At 37.4% G+C, this 23,139-nt stretch overlaps 1 protein-coding gene across 4 annotated transcripts; it reads right to left on the minus strand.

Moving 5' to 3' along the window:
• Positions 1-243: 243 nt before the first annotated feature.
• Positions 244-16,636, minus strand: GABRA6 (gamma-aminobutyric acid type A receptor subunit alpha6). 4 transcript variants are annotated; one of them, XM_070569098.1, is made up of 10 exons: positions 16,146-16,574; positions 15,836-15,954; positions 15,197-15,264; positions 13,007-13,227; positions 12,840-12,922; positions 12,410-12,553; positions 11,851-12,003; positions 10,320-10,579; positions 2,539-2,585; positions 244-1,828 (listed from the first exon to the last, which is right to left on the minus strand). In XM_070569098.1, the coding sequence occupies exons 1-10, from the start codon at positions 16,181-16,183 to the stop codon at positions 1,804-1,806; spliced, it is 1,158 nt and encodes a 385-aa protein (XP_070425199.1). In that variant the 5' UTR covers positions 16,184-16,574; the 3' UTR covers positions 244-1,803. The 4 variants fall into 4 exon arrangements, with proteins under 4 accessions (XP_070425199.1, XP_008515370.2, XP_070425200.1 ...); XM_008517148.2 differs by lacking the exon at positions 2,539-2,585 and having other exon boundaries at positions 16,146-16,636; XM_070569099.1 differs by lacking the exon at positions 2,539-2,585 and having other exon boundaries at positions 15,741-15,954; positions 16,146-16,612.
• Positions 16,637-23,139: the final 6,503 nt, after the last annotated feature.

Below are 23,139 nucleotides of genomic sequence, written 5' to 3' on the forward strand. Positions count from 1 at the left end.
GGCCCTCCACGCGGGCAGCAACACCAAGGTCTGCCTGTGGCTTCTTTCTGCATTCCCAGGACTAGCCTCATCAGACCCCAGGCACTGGTCCCCTCTTAAAGTCTAGGCCCAAGCTCCTTGGGAATCTTCCCCAGCCTCTCTCCTACTCCTGGTTCTTGTCTCCCTAGAACAATTCTATGTGGGAGGAACATGGTGAGAGTTGGCGTCAGGAAGAGCTGGAATAGTAGAAAGGAAGAAGAACAGTTTCATTCATTTTGTTTAAGATTTATTGAGGTAAAATTGACAAAATTGTAACATACTTAAAGTGTACAGTGTGATGATTTGATATATATATATATATACATTGTGAAATGATTCCCCCCCCCATCGAGTTAATTAAACATCCATCACCTCACATATTCACCTTTTAGTGTGTATGTGTGAGAACATTTAAGTTCTACACTCATTAAATTTCAACTATACAATACAGTGTTATTACCTATAGTCACCATGTTAAACATTAGGACCTCTGAACTTACTCATCTCATAACTGAGAGTGTATTGAGTGAGCAGGAAGGAGAGGAAGAACTGACTGTTTGAATACGAACTCAAGTCTTTCCACGGAGCGAGCTGACTGAGCCTGTCTGTCGCATATTTCCTACCTCTCAGAATCATCAGGGACACTAACACTGGGCAGAAGTAACCACTTCATTTCTGCATGTTTAAGGAAATCCTTCTCTTTAGCTTTATTAAACTGATGCATAAAACCATGTTTATTGCCGTTTTATTTAGTAGTATACTTAGAAAGGTGGAAAATACAAGATATAACCACAGTCATGATATACAAAAATTCCTTGTAATCATCAATTTTTTCTACAATTTCATGGAATTATAATGACAGTATTATTTTAAAAGGAGAGCTTAAGATAGAACAACACTGTATTGCAGTCCAAGTGAAGCTATGTACATATGCATATGTAATTTATGATCTATGTATACTTCACATGTATACACCCCATTTTATTGAGGTAAGATAGCACAGCAAGGCTAAAAACAAATGGCTAAGCTCAACGCAGGCTTTACAATGCCGCTGAAAGCCATTTTACTAGCATAAAGGCCTCCAACATGCTGGTATTAACCTACTGATAAATATTTAGACGATTTCTATTTTTCTCACTTGAAAACTAAGCCAAAATAAACATATTTTAAGGCAACCTGTGGAAGTGCCAGCATTTCTTATTATATTTGTTTTGTGGTAAATGCTATTCACAGTGACAATTAAAATATTCAACAATGAAGGGCAGAGATTGGCAAATTCATCTTGAATCCATCTGATTCTCCTATAAAATTTTTCTCTATGGTACAGAAAAGTCATATTTTTTAGCAACCTTCAACTCTCAATTTTGAGGGTAACATTATTGGCTTTTGGCCCATACGTGCTTACTCAAAGCTATGTGTTAGAGATTTTCAATTTTGATTTCCTGTTCAGAAAAGCATCTACACAAGTCTCAATGCTATTTAAAAAAAATTGAGAAAACTGGAACTTTAGAATACAGGTTGTCCTGGATGCAGTCTATTCCACACTGCTGCTCACTTCCATCGTGTCTTTGGAAAGATACACTACCCAGTACACAAGGTTGAATCCTGCAAATGCAACCGGGAAGAGAATCCGAGAATACTGGTCTATTTTACTGGTGCCTCCGAAGGCTGGAGAAAGCGGTGGGGGTGTGACAGGTGTGGATTGTAAGATGGGAGCTCTAGTGAGGACTTTGTTAGTCTCAGGGGGTGGAACTATTGGCAAACTCAGAGAGGTGATTCTTTTCTTCAGATGATACCTGGAATCAGGATGCTGTGGGGGAAAAGACATAAATATTCAGCTGGGTAAAAGAATAGGGATCACTTATTTAGTCATTCATCTTTTCATCATTGACAAATATTTATTGACCACTTAGTATGGAAGACAAAATATCAGAAAATTATTAATAGTATTTGAGGGTGCTACGTTTCCAAGAAAGTGGTAAAACAATTTTTAAAAGATTCATTTTCTTCTATCCAGTATAATTTAATACATCAGCAATTGATGTCAACCATGTTCTACATCCCAGAACCTGTGTTGAACATTGTACCATTAGGAAGAGATGAGCAGGTCACAAAGGCTTATCCACGCCCTGGTTATGCATAAGCCTATAGGGCAATGAGTGCAGGCAATGAGATGGGATTTCAATTTGGAAGATGCGAACAATTAGTTATTACAAGGAAATAACAGCATTCTTCTTGACACATTCCCAGCCTATATCCTCGTCTTCACAGATTCATAAATTTGAACCAGCTGAGATAACAACAGAAAAATATGAAGGTGCTCGTGTGTGTCAAAAGCCAGTGACAAAGTAAAAATATCCTTAAATTGAGCGGGAATTCTATTCATCCCTTGAAATACAACTGCCTCTCAGCCCAGAAGTTCTCTGTTGAGAGCTTTCTGCTACCCATTCAGAACTTCTCCATTGATCTCCTTTGATCTCCACTGATCTTAAGTCACCAAAAAATGCTTCATTTACTAACCTCAGAAATGTTATATGTTCTTTTCTCTCATTAGATTTTCTGTTCCGCTGAAATCATAAGACAACCAATTTTAGTCTTGAAAGGCATATTTAGCACACTAATTGATAGGTAAGAAGGCTAAGGTCCAGATAACGGAACTGCTTCGCCCATAGTGGCACAGCTTGTAATAAACTCACTGCTCAATTACAGTGCTTGTTTCATCGCAACATTTTCTGATTCAGAGCCTCTAATTCTGTTTGCTTTCGACTCCTTTCATACTGTTGGAGACTAGGGGGCCTTGGTCTGATTCTTCTCTTTTCTTGTCTACATCCTATAATAGTCACTCTCCTTGTGGCCAGGGTGTCCTTACTGGGACTCTGCCTTCAAACACTTGCTGTACATTATCCCTGCTCTTGTAAAACCACCTTGTTTCCTCCCTGGCAGCAAAATTACCACTTTGCTGCCTGGCAGGGTATGCTACTCACATGGGCAGATTCCTGTGGCTTTAGCCAGCAACCCTGGGGTAACAGGATGAGGCAGCCGCCTCCCCTGTGCTGGTTGAGCCACAGGACCAGAGTGACCCGCCGATGTAGTGACATTTGGACTGTGGGAAACAACCACCCCACGAACTTCTTCCCCTCCTGAATTTTGCTGTTTGAGATGTCATGAAAGTTACTGAGTATTTAAATAGTTATAATCATTATTGAGAGTTCAAGCCCAGTATGCTTTTAGGGGCAATGGGAAAATCTGTTTCTTCAGCAAAAGCAAAAATGAATCTGTGTAATTAAATCTGATTTGACATGACCATGGCGACTTTCAAGCAAAAAGTATCTTTATTTGTTATCTATCGGCCCAGTTTTGTGCTGGGCACTGTGGACAGAATTAAATAAATCATAAGTCTTGGAGGTAGAAGAGAACTGACCATAGTAGAGGGCTTAGTCTGCTGACCTTGGACAGGAAATAAGTGACACTTTCTAGAATAAACATAGAAACATCTTCCAAGAGCTTTCTATCATGTTTCTCAGATGCTAATTTGAATTTTCATCCATTAAATACGCTATTAAAATATTCTCCACCTGAAAGAGTAAAATGTGCCACTGTTTCATTCTCCAAAAAGAGTTATATTCCTCCTAGATTTATGAAACATTAAAATATTTCACTCTAGTAAAATGTCTAAAGATCATGATGATGTAGAAAGAAGGCAAGTCTTTAGAGCATATTTACTTTCTAAACTCATCTTAACTTTAATAGCGTGCATTGCCTGTGTGAAACCTGTGTTTCTTTCTTTTTTAGAGTGAAAGAGTGCAGACATGAAAAAGTTCATTGAGGTAAAAAAGTGGTGGTAAAACATAACCCACCATAAAAATGTAAGTCATTATTTTATCTCCCCCTCTCTTTTAGAGATACGGGGCAAAAAAGTTATTTGTCAATTTCTTGGCACTGTCACAGTCTCACAAATGACTGAATGAGGATCGTCAAATAACCCTTGTCCAGAGTTAAGTAGCATCATTCAAGACCAAACACCATGAAAAATTTAAGCACAATGGCATTGGCCTGGAATTAAAAGTCCCCTACAGTAGGATTCCCTTAATCCTCATCTATTTCCCTAAACAATCTCAATGGACGGTTGCTTAAGAGTTAAGAGGACAGGAGAGTCAGAAAGCCCTAGATTGCAGTTCCGTATAAACTATCTACCTGCTGTATGACTTAGACATGCCATAGATGTCGACTCTCCTTAAGCTTCAAGTTCCAGTCTTTATAGTTAGGGACAATTATTACTTCTTCCGTAAGTTTTTTTTCTTTAAGAATTTGAGAAAGAAAATGTAAGATTGTGTATACTTTTATAAACTTTTCTGCCTACTTAGCTGTTACAACTCTTTTAACTGTTATCGCATTCTTCTTTGTAAATATCATTTCTATTCTTCCTTATCTCCTTTCCTGACATGAAATCTCCTTAAGGTAGAGAGCGCATTATTCTCATGTAGAAGTGCTCCACCGTGCCTAGCCAGAGCATAGAACATAGTATATGCTTCTATGCATAGTATATGCATAGAACATGGTATATGCTTAATAAACATATGCTGAATCAACAAATGAACGAAAATCTAAATGTTTTCCAAGATTTCTTAGAGTAGTCAGGTAAAGAGAAGGGGGAAAACATTTTATGATTATGTTACACTATATTTTAGTATATTGTTTTATATTACATTATGTTATAGGGACCATTTCTAAATGCTTTCTATTGATAAGCACTACAAAGCACTTTGCATGCATTATTTTGCTTATTCCAAGAGAGAATCTATAATGTAATAATATTGTTTTCATTTTAGAGTTGAACAAATGAAGGTTCAAGCAGAAAGCTCACATGAGTAACAAGTGGCAGCATTTGAATTCAATGCCTCTCAGATGCCAAAAATCACACTTTTAACAATTACTATGTTTTCTTCCCAACTTTAGGGTTTAGGTCGCAGTTTCTCAGCTGCAGAACTATTGACATTTGGGGTAAAATTATTCTTTGCTGTGGGGGGACAGTCCTGTGCATTGTGGGATGTTGGGCAGCATCCCTGGCCTCTACCTTTAAGATACCTGTAGCACCCCTTCCCTGGAGTTGTGACGACCCAAAATATCTCAAGAGCTTGCCAAATGTCCCCCGGCGAGAAACTCAGCCACTATTGGGAACCACTGATTTACAGTTACAACTGTCCCACTGCCCAGCGGTGACTGGGGGGATTTCCTGCAAGCAGCACATACGATATGCTCAAGGAAAGACAAGAGGCCTGGCTAACCCACACGCTGGATAATCAGCCCCTGGATAATTAGCAATTTGCAGTACAGGAGACCGGACACCAACTTAGAAGAATCGCATTGAATTTCTGAAATGAAAAGAAAGCCAATTTTGCAAGCCAGCCAAGCTACAGGTTTGCATCTGATCCCGCCTGCTCCATTGTAAGCCCAGCAGCTTCAGCTGATGGTAAAATAGGCTTTTGTCAGAGTCCAGATGAGGGCTCAGCTTGGGGCTGTCACTGTTTAGAGTGGAACACCTGTGGTTTTGAATTTTTCCAGGGCTCCCCTGCTGCTGAGTGCCATCTTGCTTTGGGTATTTTTAGAGCACCGCTTTGTTTTAAGTAATGCCATATTGCAAAGGTACTTTGAGTCAAACTGGACTTCATGACAATCAATAATGTGATGTAGGGATAAGGCATTTGGGAATTACTTAGAGCAATTTTGATACAACATTCGGTGAGTCTAATATATTAAAGGGGAGGGGGCAAGAGTTTACCTCCCAAGAGAGATATTCTAACCAGGGCTGCATAACTCAAGTGACAAACAATGCATCTGTTTTAAAACCAGCAAACAGGGGCACCAAAAATAAGAGAAAATACTTTTGAAAACATTTAGTATTTGACATTTTTTAAAACTATCATATTAATCATTATGGAGAAAATGAGAACTCTGTCAAATTTTCCTGTGTTTACGTTACAGCTGATAGAATTGGCAGCAGAGATGATTCTAGAATTTCCACAGAGAAGTAGCTTATTGGCAGCATTCTAGTGGGTCAGTGGTGCTAGCGGCATGTGTAGGAACCATATTGGAATGTTTGGAGGGCGCAGAAAGAAATATTGGATGGGGATTTGATAGATGGTAAGGGGAAAGAGCTAATCACCTACTCCCCTCATCTAATGCACCCCACCTCTCTATAAGTCATACCATGGCACAACCATGGGGAAAGGGCACCATGATCTTTCTGGTGCTCAGGGTCTCTGACAGTCATAATCTAACCCTTAATTCTATGGAGTAATGAGAGTACTTAAAGAAATCTTGTCAACATGTGGAACAGAGAGGTAAATCTTTCAGTATTCTATGCTTCATATCTCACTACATAGGTGGAGGGCAACATGGTAATGACCCAGCAGACATCCTAACCTTGAAAAGGAGTACACAAAAGATGTTTGTCTTATTTCCCTCTCTATGCCCAACTTTCTAGCAACAGATTTAGTGCTTAGAGCGAGGGCAGGCTCATCTTTCTGCTCTCAGTTTAGGCATCGCTTCCTCCAGACTGAGATAGGTATGGTGGCACGGCTTCTCTTCAGACTACTATACATCTCTAACCACAGCCTTCATCACGATGTACTGTCATGGCTCATTGTTTTGTCTCTCTTCCTGCTCGACAAGAAGCTCCATGAGGGAAGAGGCCCTAGTGATGTCACTCACTAATGGATCCTCTGCATTCTACAAAGGGTTTATAAAAGCATTTAACAAATACTTACGATATGAATAATTCAATGAATACATGAGTACTCAATAAATGGGTGCCAGGTGAAAAGAAAAAAAAAACAAATGAATAAACAATATAATCAGTATAAATCTAGTTACTGTCCAGACTAATGAAATTTTGGTCAATTTCATTTGTAGATAATTTACCAAGAACATCGCACCTCCTGTGAAAAAGAGAAGCCACACTAGATGTGTTCCTGGGTGGAGGGGATTCACTCTTAGGAACCTTAGTGATAAGGGCTCAGACCTTTAAAGTAACAAGGAAACTAGCAAAACATCCATAAAGAGATCAAGGTTCAAACTTGATCTCACATGCAGAATAAGTAAACCCCAGACATATAATAAATTCTGAAACATCCAGACAAAAGTAACTCTCTAATGCCGAGATAGCATGCCAGGTAGAAACAATAAGGAAAGATACCATATAAGCAGGAAAGAAGCTGCGGGCAAATTCTCAAAACCTAAAGAAAAATAGTCTCCAGTTCCAGATGCCTTAAAATCAGAAAGATAATTAGTCTATAGAGCACGTCTAAGGATTCAGTTTTAGCGTCTCTTTGGGTTTGAGTTCTAGATTTAAAATGCCTGAATTTCTTTATCATTATTATATTAAATTTCAAGGTCAAATCAAAGTGATAAACTTTCCCCACATTCATTCTATGTAGTTTCCTGTGAAAAGCAAGGAGCACATTAAAATATACAACTTAGAACCACATGAAATATCCAAGCACTTAATTTCATTTCAACTTCACCACAGTGGTTTGCTATTTCAATGTCCATCCTACTGAAATAATGTTATTTTGATTACAATTGAATAGGCATTTTTAAATGTCATGGTATTTGAAAGAAAAAATGACCTTGCAATCATAATATACCGTTGTGTTGTATAAATTGCAAATGTGCAATTTGTTTGTTCCTCTACATTATGTAGGTAAATTGCAAAGTTTTGACATGAATAAATAAAATGTGAATGTTCTATGTAATCATCTATATTTATTTTTGATACCTACAAGGTATGTATTGTTTGGTTTGGTTATTTTTGTTTTTATTTTTACACTTCTGACCTAGCCTTTCAGAAACGAAATTCTCCTTTTCACTGCCTTAAAATATTTTAAATAGCGCCAGGTTTAGAAATGAAATTTTTCATAAGAAAAAAGTTAACTCGCAAGAATAAAAGTACTTGGAGATGATTTAAGTGCAATTTTTTTATACAGCTTCCCAAAGGATCTGCTCATTATATGTTACTATTTTAGAATTGCAGAAGGTAGTTTATATGAAGATCTGAGATCTTAAATTCCATTTTATTAATAAATTATAGCTTTAAAATAACAGACAAAGGGAATGATAACTCTAAGCTTCCTCTAAGGATTTGAAATCATATTCGTCTCAGCAATATATGTTTCAAAAGAGCTGAAGCATGGAAGTTGGTCTTTCTTTTTACCTTAACATCAGATCAATGAGCATATTCAAAATCGTTGGAGTTATTGTTTTACCCTGTTTCTCATGAATTTCTCTGTTCATTTTTACTGTATTTCTCAAATAAGAAACTGTTAAACTTAATTCTGATAAATATTATTTCTTATTTCTTTATAGATATATGTTAAGATAATATATGACCTTTGGACAATATGTCACTTACATGCCTATACAAATGCAGATACCTTATAACTTATTTTTGTAAACAGAAACTTTCTCAAAAATATTTGGAATTTATCTTTTCTGGAAAAAAGAATTATTTTCAAGTGTTTTGGACTGAGTCTTCAGATCAGCATATGTTTGTTACAAAATTTATATTTTTGTGACCTTTCAAAACACATATATATAAAGAAAACATCATTAAGTCCAGGGAAGAATTTTGAGAATGACCTCATCTACATTCTGAAATGTTTACCCAATGATATGCACTCTTTTCTATTTCAGTCTTTGAGGAATTGTTGAGATGGGGAGAGCCTCATCCTCTGTAAAATTGTGAAAATCATAAGTTCTAGAATAAATTCCTGGTTTTTCTACCAACTAGTGACTAATACTCTCCCTCTCCAAGATTCTGTTTCCGGTTTTGCAAAAGGGGGCAATTAGACTGGATCAATGTATGGCAAACTTTGTTTTTTAATGAGCGCTAATTCAAGAAAAAAATCTTTAAATTATATATTTCCACTTATGGTAATGGCCTTATTTTAATCCTTGGAAAAAGTGAAAATTCTCAAAGTTTCTTAGTTTATCAAAGAGAAAAATTTCCATAAAAAATTATCATCATTTTAGCCAATAAATGCCCAAGTTTTTGAGGAGTAAAATACATATAGCTTTATAATTTCTGTGTTTTTTGTTTTTGTTTTTGAGGAAGATTAGCCCTGATCTAATGGCTGCTAATCCTCCTCTTTTTGCTGAGGAAGACTGGCCCTGAGCTAACATCCATGCCCATCGTCCTCTACTTTATATGTGGGATGCCTACCACAGAATGGCGTGCCAAGCGGTGCCATGTCTGCAGCCGGGATCCAAACTGGCAAACCTCGGGCTGCCAGGAAGCGGAACTTGCGAACTTAACCTCTGCGCCACTGGGCCAGCCCCACAACTTCATAATTTTTATCATAAAATCTAACCATGAATTACTTGGGCTGCATGTGGTTCTGTGATTTGGAAATGTTCACAAGAATTGATCAATTATAAAGAAATTTTCAATTCAAAGTGTATTACTTGATTCTACAGAGCAAAATTTTCCTCTTTTCTAAGAGCTCCTGTTTGGGTTTACATTACAATAAACACTATACTTGTCAATCAGTTCTCTAATCTATTAAAAAAAATTGTGTGTGGCCTAATTGTTATGAGAATTTCCTCATATGTGAAATTGAAATTTTGGTGGCATGTTTATGACCCGTGAATTTTTAATGCTATGATTTGTTTCTTATTCAAAAAGCCTTTGGGGACCAGAGCTTAGACACAGCAAATCTAAACTTAATTTTATAGATATTTCCCACTGATTATAAGTCTTTGAATGAAAAGACGTGACTATGCATGTATTTAATATACGAATGTGAATATGAGAGTGTTTTCATATGAATCAAAAACTTGGGTTATGACTCAGCATTTATAGAATCTAATAGTCACACCTTGCCCTCATGAAATAAAGTAGCAAGCAAGTTTCTAACAAAAATTGTCTATTCCATAGGACTCCTGTTTCTTTCTTTCAGACTCTGAAGCTTCATTAGAAACTTTTTTTTTTACCTTATTCTCCCTAGTTGGTGGAAGTGAACTTCTTCAAAAGAAACATCTGAAGGCTAAGAAGAATTTTCTAGTCTACTCTGAGAGGTTGGAATCTGCCAGCAATAGTGAAAATGATGAAAGAAGAATGCCAAAAGTTTAAAGATAAATGAAGGATTTTTGCTTGACTTTTTTCTGTGAAGTTGGAAAAGAAGCTGGCCTTGAAACCAGAGGTTGTGTAACTTGTGCTCAAACTAATATTACATTTGGACTATTTAGTTGTTTGAGTTGCCTTTTCCTATACGGTTGGTAACATTAAAAAAGTAAACAATTACCAAGACAATCTCAGCTTCCAAGGGTTCAGTCGCTTTTGAGATTGTCACTGGGGGTGAAGCTGCAATCTGTGCCTTCCTTTTGGCCTTCTGTGTCTGAAGATTCGTAAAGTAGTTGACAGCTGCAAACTCAATAAGAGCAGAGAAGACAAAAGCAAAGCAAACAGCTATGAACCAATCCATGGCAGTCGCATACGACACTTTTGGCAACGAGTGCCGGGCACTGATGCTTAAAGTGGTCATGGTTAAAACAGTGGTGATCCCTAAAACGAGAAAGAACAAGAAACGCAGTATTAGTGTTTGGGATCCAACAACAAGATCAAATGAGAACATGTTGTGGAGAGGATTAAACACTCTGCAAGTGTAATTTTTATTATTTGTTTTCATAATCATTCTCAATTATTATCACGGGTATTATTAATTTTGTATCCTTCAATACCTAGTATAGTGATGTATACATTGTAGTTGCTCAAAAAATATTTTTTGTATTGAATTAGTTTAACTATTGTAAAATTTGTCAGGAATAATTCTAGTTGTTTACTTCTTGAGAAAACATAGCAAATTATTATAACAAGTAATAAAACAAAATTTCTGATCAATTTTAATAGCTGATAATATCTTTCATCATAGTTGTCTATACCAGATGAATAATAAACATAAAATTAGGTTCCACTTTTTTTTTATGTCTACCTTGGTTTTAAGGTAAAATATTTACTCATGAGAAAACAATTTCATCTCTCATCTGCCAGCAGTGTCTTGAATTATGACTTGGGGAATTTATATAATCTGAAGATGGCCAACAACATTATATACATATTCTTTTATAATTTGCAAAAAGAGATCTATTTGAACATAGCAAATTAAAAAGTCAAAATTCATCTGAGAGTTCAATTCAATTCAGTTCTTCCCTATGAACTATTAAATTTACAATCACGAAAACTCAGAAAAAATTAGATTTTGTTACTGACGATGTTTTCTGTTACAGCTCTTTTTCTTATTTCATTCTGTTCCATCAAAACTGGTTGGATTCTATACATCATAAATGGAACTAAGTATTTGGGTTCAACTGTGGGAAGCTGGTGATATTTAACTAGTTTTAGACCTAGAAAAATGGTAATTATTTTTATGGTTCAATCTAATAAAAGCAAATTATAATTTGTCTATTAGGGGTTCAATATCATAGCATTTGTTTTCATAGATTTACTTGTCAGTTTTTACTTTTCTTCTTTTCCTTAGTTATGAAAAAGCAAACGGAGATTTAAAAAAAAAAAAAAAAAAAAACACTTTCCTAAATAGAGCACATAAAAGTCACAGGAAACCAGCCAGAATTCTTGCTGAGACTATTTTCTTGTTGATTCACTATACAACTTACAATAAGATGACAGTCATTTTACACGATCCATGTGTCTGAATGAGATAGGAGTCTATTTCCCTTGCGGATGGAAAAGTACACCGGTGTGAATATTCCACTAAAATACACAAGCAATGATAGCTGGAGGATGAGTGGAAGTAGAGTTCAAAGAGTAAAGCATACCAAAGACAGTCCTGGCTGGGACAGACTCCTTATTAATCCAGAAAGACACCTGGGAAAGAATGACCGTCATAATGCAAGGAGTATATATTTGTATCATGAAGTAGCCCATCTTCCTTTGCAAGTGGAAATAAACTGTCATTATTACGTATTCACCTGTTGGAAGACACGTATATCATATTATTGCTGTTGACAGCGTGCACAAAGAATGTAGCTAGAAATAAATCTTGGAGATCTTTAAATTAACATGGGCCAGAAGAAAACAAGCAAAGACATCTTTCAATATATGACAAAGCTACTTGATAGCAGATGATAGATACATCAACTCAGTTTTCGGTGGGGTTCTTTGTATCACACACACACACAGCTACCTATTCCAAGATTACACAAATCTATGTATGCACACCGTTGCAAAATCAATTTTAAAGAAGGATACTCATCACTTCAAAACAGCAAGCTTAGCTGAGGATGGCTAACGCCGAGAAAAAAGAAATATATATTTTGAAAATGTGCGCTGGAGTCACCTTGCCGGATGGATATAGTGCATTCGTCAAATTCTTACCTGTGTTAGATTTAATTGTCTCACTAGATACTGTTTGTCCAATCAGATCATACTGGAGGAGGCTTGAAGATTCTTCTGGGACTTCAACTGAGTAAAGTGGTCCTTTTTTCCATGTATAAATGATTTCACTTTTGGGGTAAGCATCTGAATTTTTTAAACAAATTAAACATAGCATTGTGAATCTGACTAGTTGTATTTCTCTTTTCTTTCAAAACAAATATTTCAAACAAATGTTCTTTAATGTTTTCTTTAATCTGGGTGACTAAAATTTCTAACTATGTATGTGATTGACAGACACAATGAAGTAAGTTTGCTCCTGGAATCACACTGAGAAGTAATATCTCTCTTTTGCTTTCCAGTCTCTGACTAAACCAAATAATTGCATAATTTGAGTTCATCATTTGACTCTCAGAAGCTTTTTGTAACTTACAACTCCCAAACTTGAGTGGACAAGCGTGTCCATCCATAGGAAAGTTCACCAGTCTCATAGGACAGTCAGCATTGATAGTAAGCCTAGGGACATTGACATAAATGGATCTGAGTTAGTATGATGGACAAATAATTTGGGCAGAAGAAGTAGAATTGGTGAAACCTCACCTCATGGTGTATAGAATGGTTCCATTCTGCATTATTCTGAAGAGTTTATTAGGAGTTGTCATATTGTGAGCAATTGATTTTTTGCCATTCCTAAAAAAAGTGTCAGGTGTCCAGATTTTACTGACCATCAAGTTATTCAAACTCAGAATCTCAGTTGGTCCCCCAAACTTCAACCTCTCGTCAGTCCAAGTCTGGCGGAAGAAAACATCCATTGTATACTCCTAAGAGAAAACAAGATATTTACTCAGGATGGAGAGATGATTTGTTAAGAATGGTTTATTCACAACTTTATATACCCAATTCTAAAACTTCAGAAATGAAGCTACTTTTTATGATAATAGATCATCAAGAAAGCCCTGATTTCAGTAAATCATCATTTTTCTCAAACACAAAGTTTATGATATTCATATAAAAGACAGTGCTGTGCTGTGCAAACTTCCCTTCTCCAGCCTGACGCTCCTCAACATTCCTCCACTTTTTCTGTCAGTCATCCATCTCTCCATCTATAGACCTATCAACTTCCCCCTCCTTAATTTAGAATAAAAACGTAAAAAGGTTTACAGTGTAGGTTTTGTGCTGGCCTTCCTACCATCAGTTAGTCTAACCATTTCACTTAGCATCTCGTTCACCTTCGAAGCACCTCTGAGCACTGTGGTACCATTCAGTAAAGTTCCAAGGATGGGCAAACTTTACTTGATAAGCATACTCTGGCTGCACATCATAATTATTTCATATTGCTCTCAGAGAACATAAAAGCAAATGTTACCATGATTACTCAAAGCATCATTTAAGTATGCATAATCAAAATTATGTTTTAATTTGTGGTTTTTATGGAATAACTTAAAAAACCTTAAGAGTTATGATGAGGGCCATTGCAAAAGTCAATGACAAATAACAACTTGTAATTATATCAAAATCTTGCCAAAAATTGTTTTGCCTACTTTATGTATTCCTTTTTGAGACCTATTACCGGAAGTGGCAATTATACTTTAAAAATATAATTTGACACACAAAATATCCATACAATAATGATCCAGTCTATAACAAGCCTCTATTGTATAAATATGCTTAAAAAGGTGACACTAGCATAAAATAAAGTTTCATGCATCCCAGACTTCAATAATACAGTAGAATATGGTTGCGGTTATTTATAGTTGGAGTGAGTCAGTACTCAAATGAAAAATATGATAGTAAAAACTTGAGGATTCTGGATAATGATGACTCTCCTTTCTCTCAAGTCTTAAGACATTTATCTCTTAAATAAAGTCCTCCTCCCTCTCTCTCCCTCTTCCTTGTTTTCTTTCTGCTCTTCCTCCCTCCTCCTTACATTCCTTCCTTTTTTTCCTTTCTTCCCTTCTTCCTTCTTTCTTTTCTTCTTTCTTATCAACTCAAAAAGCAGAAGATGAAAAAGTCTCCAATAACTATTTATCTGGAATTACATTTTCCTAATAAAATTTAATGAAGTGCCTCTCTAAAGAGTTATATTTATTTCAGTTTTAGCACTTGTATTTTACTTTTAGGGGGAAATGCTACCCGAGAACTTTGAAAGAATACCATGATACTTTTTGTTCTAGAAGACTAGTTCAGGTGTTCATTGCCACTTACTATAAATACTCTCTTACAAATCCTACAGCCATCTGTACCTGGAACAGAGTCCCCAGAACACCTGCTGGTCCATTCTCAACATAAAAGGTGGAAAGCATTAGCCTTTCCAAGTGACTCCCTTTACTGCTTTAATAAAATACACTGGGAATGATATATTACAAAAAACAATGATGTTTTAAGTTTCACAGATATTCTCAATATACTGTTACATGGCATAGCATCTTTGTTCATTTTTCTTTTTTCTACTCCAAAAATTTACTAGGACTCCATAAAGATGGAGAAAATCTTCTCTTTGTGGGGAAGAATCAGAGCATGATATGTGGACAGAAGAGAGGACATCACCTTAGAAAGTCTCTCAGAATAAAGTGCTCAAGCAGAGCCTTTAGTGAAATGTGCAGGAGATGAAGCCAGTAATCCGCTCTAATGGCCATGCCCTCCCAGCATGAGCACACATATTGCGTTATGGACCTGGAGCCAAGCTAAGTAACAATGCCCATTACGTTAGTTCTGGGACTTGGCTTTCTCCCCCCAGCCCCCAACCTCCCCGCTAAGTAAAATTACCCTCCTCAGTCAGAGCTCACTCACCATCTCCACATCTGACACCGGCCCAAAACTGGTCACATAAATGTCTGTTTTGACTTCAGTGACAGCATCTGAAATTAGCGCAGAGGAATGGGGGCAATTATCACTAATGATGTTAAGGGGACTGAATTTACTAACTCTATCACAAAGTCCCTTCTCATGAGCAGAATCTGCAACCCACCCTAAAGCAGTGGGCATCCTTGGGTCTTTCAACTCTGAAAACTCCTACCCGTTGCCTTATTTTGAATTTATTCTGATTGATTTGAGGAATTTAAAGAATGGAAGAAAACTAGGTTTATTATAATAAAAAATATAACACTAACATATGTTAATAGCTTTAATGGGACAGATGCTAAGAGAGTGTTTTACATAGAGAATCACTCATTTCACACACACACACTCAATGAGGCAAACGTTCGTACTAAAGGTGAGGAAGCTGAGGCTTAGAGAGTTCAAATAACTTGCACAGAAGGTCACTAATTGAGGGAGGGGCAGAGACTGGGTGGGAACACACATGTGGCCTCTCTCAGATACCCCTGCACCTTACCACTCTGCTATCCTTCTGAGGCCTCTGGGCCTTGGAAGGGCAGTAAGGGGGAAGGAGAGAACAGATGTTTGGTCTAGTAAGGATGCTACTCTCACTTCCAAATCCTGGACGCAGCCGATTGTCATAGCCTTCAAGCAAGTTGTCCAGGATCCGACTGATGTTTTCGGAGTAGAAGTTTCCTTCATCTTCAAGTTTCCCTAGGGCATTTTCTACCCTGTGGGGAGACAGTCAATGATCCTTACTCCCGGCCTCGGATCAAATATACTGTTCAATTTACCCTCAACCACGAATACATGGCACACCACCCAGCCTTCTTCCATGATTTGGTAGAGAAGCCACACAGTGGGGGTGTGCTTACCCTTTCCTCAAAGCTAAAACGAAAAATCAGAAAAAAATCTTACTCACCATAGAATAATGTACAGCCAGGGCAGAGGCGACGCCATCCTGCAGTGGACTGAAATGCCCAGTTCACCCTTCTTTTGGTTCCTCCTCCCCCCAACCAGCTCCCCTTTACCAATCAACTAGAACAACCTTCCAGACCCCTCATTTCCCTTTCCCTTGTTTGTGTCCAGCCAGTAATCCAGCAGATGAGAAGGTTTCCAGTAAAACTTTGAGGGCTCTCCTTGCTCTCTTCGTTTTCTTTTCCGCCTTTTTCACGTGGACCAAGGTGGTTTGTGGTCTTAGACTATGTCCTGATGGACACTCAGTCTCCTCTGACTGACTCAGTTGGAAAATGAGAGTCTGAAGGGACAGTGCATGGTCAGAGAGCAGTGACAATAATCGAATAAGGCATTAGGAGAGATTAGAAGGAAGAAATCCACTGCTAGTTTTGGCATGGAATTAGCAGGGCTCTGTGAGGAAATCTGGAAAGCAGTGGCTTCTTGCTGGTTGAGATTATGTTCCAATGGGCTCAGCATTTATTATTTCTATGGTTCACAGAAGGATTCCTACACAGCTCTTACCACCTAAAAAGCCTAACGATAGTGGGATCCTCTTGGATTCTCTTTCTGATTTCATCAGGTTTATTGCATCAGACACACCTTTCCTTTGTATTTAAAAATTGTCTCTTACTACCCATTGAAAAACACTTATAACACACCAGAACAACTCCGGGTCATTTTGCTATTGGGTTAGTGTTTTTTAAAAATACTTTGCTGATTTTTGCTGTCAAAGATGTGTCATCTCACACTAAGACATAAAATGGGTCCTACACTACCTTTAGAAACCTGGCCAATTTCCTGAATACTGCCTTTAAGAGATAATGTCTGGAAATAGCTAATTGAGGTTCCCTGTGTAGAAATGCTATAAGATTAAAGCATTCATAGACATGGTTAATGATGATGTTGCTGGCACTATTTTACTAGGCTTGTCACAGGTCAAAAGCGAAATGTTTGAATCCAAGAAATAGCATTCTCTGCCCAGTCTGGTAGGAGGAAGTTACAGTAAAAAAATCTCTTTGTCTTAAAATTTTCATCTTTAAATAAAAAATTAAAAAAATAATAAATACACTGTGAATACATATATATTTTTAAATTCCAGAATGTAAGAGCAAGAAGCAAATGTCTTGCTTCACCATCGTCCTACGAAATCCACTCACCATCCACTCAGTTCACAGTCTGTATCTTCAGAACCCGACTTCTACAAAGTTTAAGGTAACTATTGCAGACATACAACAGTCTTAAGGGTTATTTCTCAAGACATGATGTAAATCATTTGAGGAGCTTTTCAAGAAATTAGCTATGAACAAGAAGAAATAAAGGAAAAAGGAGAAGTGCGAGATCTCCTAGGAAATAGCTTTTGTGAGATTACTGAATCTCATGGTTACATGGAATCTTCTGGTTACTTATCCAAAGCCTGAATTCTCTCCAGCATTCCTATCAAGTGGTATTTAGCATCTGTTTTCAGACATTACTTTACTTACTCTGAGTTGTAACCTGTCCCTGTCCAAAGTTCTCATCTTGTAAGTCATACATAATAATTTTGCAGGGAAAGACCACGTGGCAGCCATTTAAACAAAGGTAATTATCACGTTCTCTCTAAACACTCCCAAAATCTTTTCTTTTTCATTATGGTACCTGGTTTCCTTATCTCTTCTTATTCTTTTCCTTCTCCTTTAAATCTACTCCAACTGATGGCAACATATTTTCAACTCCTGTTGATTGCACTGTTACTTAAAAACTCTAAGTATCTGGTATATAAGATGCTATCACATAGTTCTCTGTTCATTTTTAGTACAACTTATTTTTTTATTCAAGTACAGGACTCTATACTTATCCCTGTAACCTTGTATCATTTTTTTCTATCAATATGTTTACCATGCATCTCTGACTTGTATCATCAGAGAGAAAACTTAGTGAGAGTTTTAAGATGGGATTTTTTTCATATGGTTAAAAAAATGATCATGGTTGAGATTGTACACTCATATATATATTCACATAGAATAAGCATGTTTTTCTCATTAAAATTCTTTATTCAAGAAGGAACAAATAGTTGCGTTACATTTGTCTCTAAGGAGAAGCTCAACATACGTGATTCTATTTTCTGATGGGTTTTAATTAGCAATCAATTAATGAAGGAAGACTTTTTCTACTCTCGACAGAAAAAAAGTCCTAGATATGGAAGGGTAACAAGGTGTGTAATCTTAGTCATTTCACCTCTGGGGACCTCACCTTTAAATGAATGTCCTGGACCTAAGATACCCAAGCTCTGTAATTCTGTGGATCTGCGTTATATGTTAGTGTCTGCACGTGATGAAATCCCTTGTTCACACATCCCTGTCAGAAATGGAGCAGACAAGCTCTATTAGAAGCATTGTTAACTAGATTACAATTATTATTTTTCCATGGAACTAGCCAGAAAAGGGCAAGTTCAAAAACATGACAATGGCTGTGACTGAGAAATGTATGGTCATTTATGTAGCATTCTGCCTATGCAAACCAAGCATCAGGAGCTCTCTCTATTTAGATAATTACTTTCTTCTGGTAAATTTGAGAACATTTATCTCACACCTGTCTGCTTCACAGTTTTTTTCCCAAAATACTTTTTTGGAATCACCTTAGAAAACCGCTTGCTTGCTTTGCTGGTTATCTCCACTGGGAAGCCTAGAACTACCATCCTCCCCAGCAATATTGCTGTTACTATGCTGGACTTAGGAGAAGGACAGTGTGAAAAAATCTATCTCCCTTCCTTGTCCTAAACTTTAACTCCTTGTAGCCCCACCACCAACACAAGTTTGTGTGTATGAAATGACTTATCTATGACTCAGGGTTGGGTAGAGGGAATTATTGAACAGAAAAGGCAGACTTGGCACCAGACACTAAACAGTGCTTCCCATGATACAAAAGAACCAATTCATACATATATGCATACACATATATTGTGAAAATTAAACAAAAAACTTCATTAAATTGGAATTGGGAGGCCAAAGAGGGGAGCTCTCATGCCCTATGTTGATAGCAGAATCCAACAGGAAGAAAAAAGACTGCTTGACTGGCAGGAAGCTCAGCCAATGAGAGACTGTCACAACTCAGCCAATAAAAAGCCACTACACCCGGAAATTTTTGTTTGCAATAGCTCTCCCAGTTTCCTCTTTCTCTCTATAAAAGAGTTTCTTCTCCTTTTGCTGATGGGGATGTGCATGTGGCTTCCCATGGTTGCAGACCCAGAATTGCAATTCTTTGTTGATCTGGAATAAACTCTTTTTTTCATTTCTTTTTTTTTTTTTTTGAGGAAGATTAGCCCTGAAATAACATCTGCCACCAATCCTCCTCTTTTTGCTGAGGAAGACTGGCCCTGAGCTAACATCTGTGCCCATCTTCCTTTACTTTATATGAGGGATGGCTTGCCCAGCAGTGCATAGGTCTGCACCCGGGATCTGAACCGATGAAGCCAGGAGCCGCGAAGTGGAATGTGTGAACTTATCTGCTGCGCCACTGGGTCAGCCTGGGGAATAAACCCATTTTTGCTAGAGAAATAACTGGCCGTCTGTTTGTTTAAGGTCAACAGTATGTACATTGCATCTTGAACAACACATATTTGCATCTTCTCATTGTAAATCTCCATTGGACTTTTCAAAAAACAATGTTGGAGCTGAGCTTCAAGAAGCCAGAAGCTCTTGCTTTGTCAAATAGCAACTTTAGCCAAGTAACTTGACTCTTTAGTTTTCTCATGTGTATGAGGGACTTGAACTAAAGGATTCTGGTATTTATGCAACTACTTCCTATCTAGCACCAGAGAACTTGAAACTTTTTTTCCTGTCTGCCTTAGAAACCATTATGGAGAGCAAGTCAGTCTAAAAATAATAAATGTAATTTAAGACACAGCTAAATTAGCATAATATTAATAATAGTTACTAAATATTTAACAGTTACCTTATGTTAAGAACTCCACATACTCCAACTCATTTACTGCTCACACAAAATCTATGAGTTGTCCATAATTGAACCCATTTTGTAGATCAACAAGTATGTAACAGGCCTAATCTCACACAGCAAGTAAGTAGCAGAATAAAAATTCAAAACTGGATTGTTCTAATTCAAAAGCAACTAGGTACAAGCTAAGGCCTGTGGGTAGAATCCAGTGAAAAATAAGTTTAAGTTCTATTAAAGAAATAATTTCTGTCATATATATCTAAAGATGGAATGGGCTACCATAGAGGAAAATGAGTTTCCTGTTAACAAGTGTTCAAGTATAGCATAGAACACCATGGATGGGTTTCATGGATGTATGTTTCAGGAGGAAATTACATGATCTCTAAGGACATTCACCAGGAGATTGAGGCTATTTGGGGGTATCTTAAGTAAGAGTTGCTTGATAGAGTCCTCAAGTGAATATTTGAATTCATAGACTCTGCTGTGGAGTTCCTCTGGAGTGACGTGAAAAGGAGGATTTAAAGAGGTTCCTGGTGGTAAAATGTACCTTGGAGGAAAAAAATGGAAAGGGCCTACTATGTTGTACTAAAGGAGAAGAAGAAGTGGTGGGTTGTATATTAATAGCTAATATTCATCGAATATTACTATATGTCCACTTACTATATGTCAATCATATACATTGATAGTCTCTCTAATCTCTGCAACTGCCTTGCAAAGTAGCTATTTTTGTTTTCATTTTACAAGAAAGTAAATTGAGGCTCACACAGGTATGTAACTACCCTAATGTCCCAGAGCAAGTTAGTATCTCTGATTCTAAAGTATATACTTTTATACACTGTGCTTTACATATGACAGATGACTCTGTTTTCTCAAGTTAGAGTTGCTAAACTCTCCGGACCAGCAATAGTTTTTTATATTGTTCTTAAGGGATACATGACCTCTGAGTGGACACTGTAGGAAATCCCCATGCACTCCCTTTTGGGAACCCAGTGCAATAAGGATAAAATTGCTCTGGAAAACAAAGGGCAATAAAGCGACAGCTCTCTGGACAGCAGCTTTAAACTGTTCTGGCTTGGTTGAGAATAGAATTTTGAACACATTATAGGGCACTTTGGTGCCCCCAAAAGTATAGGAAGGCAATATCGATTTCATACCTCAAAATACAATTATAGAGGGACCAAAAAGTCATGTCTAAAAGAACACAGGTATACGAATTCATGGTTTATACCTGTTCGACCAAAATCCATTCAATTTAACCTTTAGTTATTAAGTGCTTGCCACATGCTGAGAATATAGGACTTTTAAAAAAATAATGCTCACTCTTAGGAAGCTCACATTAAAGATATTCATAGTCAATATAATAGAACTGATAAGATGCTGAGTGCTAAAGAATATAGTTTATTAACCGTGTGCTATGGAAGCATAGAGTGAGGAGGCATCTGTGTAGGAAGGGAGGGATGAGTGGTTATTTCACGAAAGAGATGACATTTCGACTAAGCTTTAGAAGTTGAAGAAACTTTTAGCAGATTTGAAAAGGCCATTCCAGTCTGCATGGTAAGCTCAAAGGTGTGGCAATTCATGTTATGTTTATGAACAACAGATAACTCTGAGAAACTGCAATACAGGAAACAAAGAGCAATGTAATGGATAGAAGGACTGGAAGAGAAAACTGAGTCCAATAGAGGGAGATTTGCATGCTCCTCATGGAGGATCTGAGAAAAGGCATGGGCATCTATAGCAGATGATAATGGGTTGTCTGAACAATTCACAAGCACTTTCCCTCTGAGAATTGCCCTGCTATTTCATGGAGTGCGCCCTTATTTGTCTTGCTTCTATCACCTGATTCTGCATCAATCCTCTATTGATTAGAATCAGCACTTTGGAATTGCGTAACTTGGGTTCATTAGCAGGCAAGTAACTTAGACAAATTATTTTTCATCTCTATGCATCTTCTTCATCACTTATAAAATGGTATTATAGGGTCTTGCTGAGAATTAAATGAAAAATGCGTGAAGGCATTTATCACAGGTAAGTGCCCATAGTAAACAAGAAGTAAAAGCATCCGTCAATATCACTACCACCCTCGTCACTATGATCATCGTTGTTGTCATCATTTTTGGCCAAATCAAATCTTTTCTCTCCAGCATGTAGAAACGGTGTTGAAAAATTAGAGTTTGGTCTGTGTCACTTATTAAGGCTGCCAGTGTTGGGAGATGGCATGTTTGGCCAAGTTCATGCAACTTCAAAGAAATATCTGTGGCAGGAGAGAAAAAAAAACAGAAATGTAGCAGTCCTACAGAAAGAAGCAGAGACAAGTCATTGCACCACAAAAATCCAGGAAAGTGGCAGCCTAGGTTTCTGATGGCTTCCCTGACTTCATTCCTTCATAATTTAGGTGTCATTTCTGTCCTGGAGTTCCTCCTGAAAGCACTGTATCTTTAATATAAATTTTTCTTTTTTGCTCCAGATAAGTGGGTTATTGTCACTAGCTCCTAAAAGGAGCCTTTTAACTCAGAAGACTGTATCCTCAAGTTGAAAGCAAAATTTCAGACTGTGATGATACAGTACGACACTTGGATGAACTGGATGACCCACTGGAGAGAAAACCTGGACAAAGTGAAATCCTGAGTGTACATCCTGGGCCTTCTGGAAAGGAACATGCGAATTGGCAGCTACTTAATGATGTTATTGCTTAATGTCTCTCTCGCACCTCCGTGGAGTAGAATAAGTATTTTTGTAAACTGCATAAACTCTTTCAGGCCACTAGGGGACCACTGAGCCTCGTCTTCTGGCAGTGCTACCCACATCCTGGGATCTGTTTGCCTATTTATCAGGCGCTTGGAGTACAGGAAAGAGAGGACAGAATTTTGGGTTCAAGCCCAGTGATGAACTCTGGGGAAATGTTACAGAAGAGCAAGCAGAATGGAAGTCTATTAACATGGATTCTGTTGGACTTGGATAAGATGTAAATTCCAAGCTTACTGCCATGCAAAGGGATATTCTCAAAGCAAGTGATAAAAATACACAAC

The sequence above is a fragment of the Equus przewalskii genome, chromosome 13 (genome assembly GCF_037783145.1).
Source record: "Equus przewalskii isolate Varuska chromosome 13, EquPr2, whole genome shotgun sequence".
Classification (NCBI taxonomy): domain Eukaryota; kingdom Metazoa; phylum Chordata; class Mammalia; order Perissodactyla; family Equidae; genus Equus; species Equus przewalskii.

What these genes read in the sequence shown, in the direction of transcription:
- GABRA6 (XM_008517148.2), bottom strand. Translation starts at nt 16,183, where the DNA reads ATGGCGTCGCCTCTGCCCTGGCTGTACATTATTCTATG. An exon ending in TCCACTCAAGTTTGGGAGTT is followed by an intron (nt 12,554 to 12,839) that starts GTAAGTTACAAA and finishes TAAAAAATTCAG; the next exon opens with ATGCTTACCCCAAAAGTGAA. An exon ending in TGGAAGCTGAGATTGTCTTG is followed by an intron (nt 1,829 to 10,319) that starts GTAATTGTTTAC and finishes TTTCCCCCACAG; the next exon opens with CATCCTGATTCCAGGTATCA.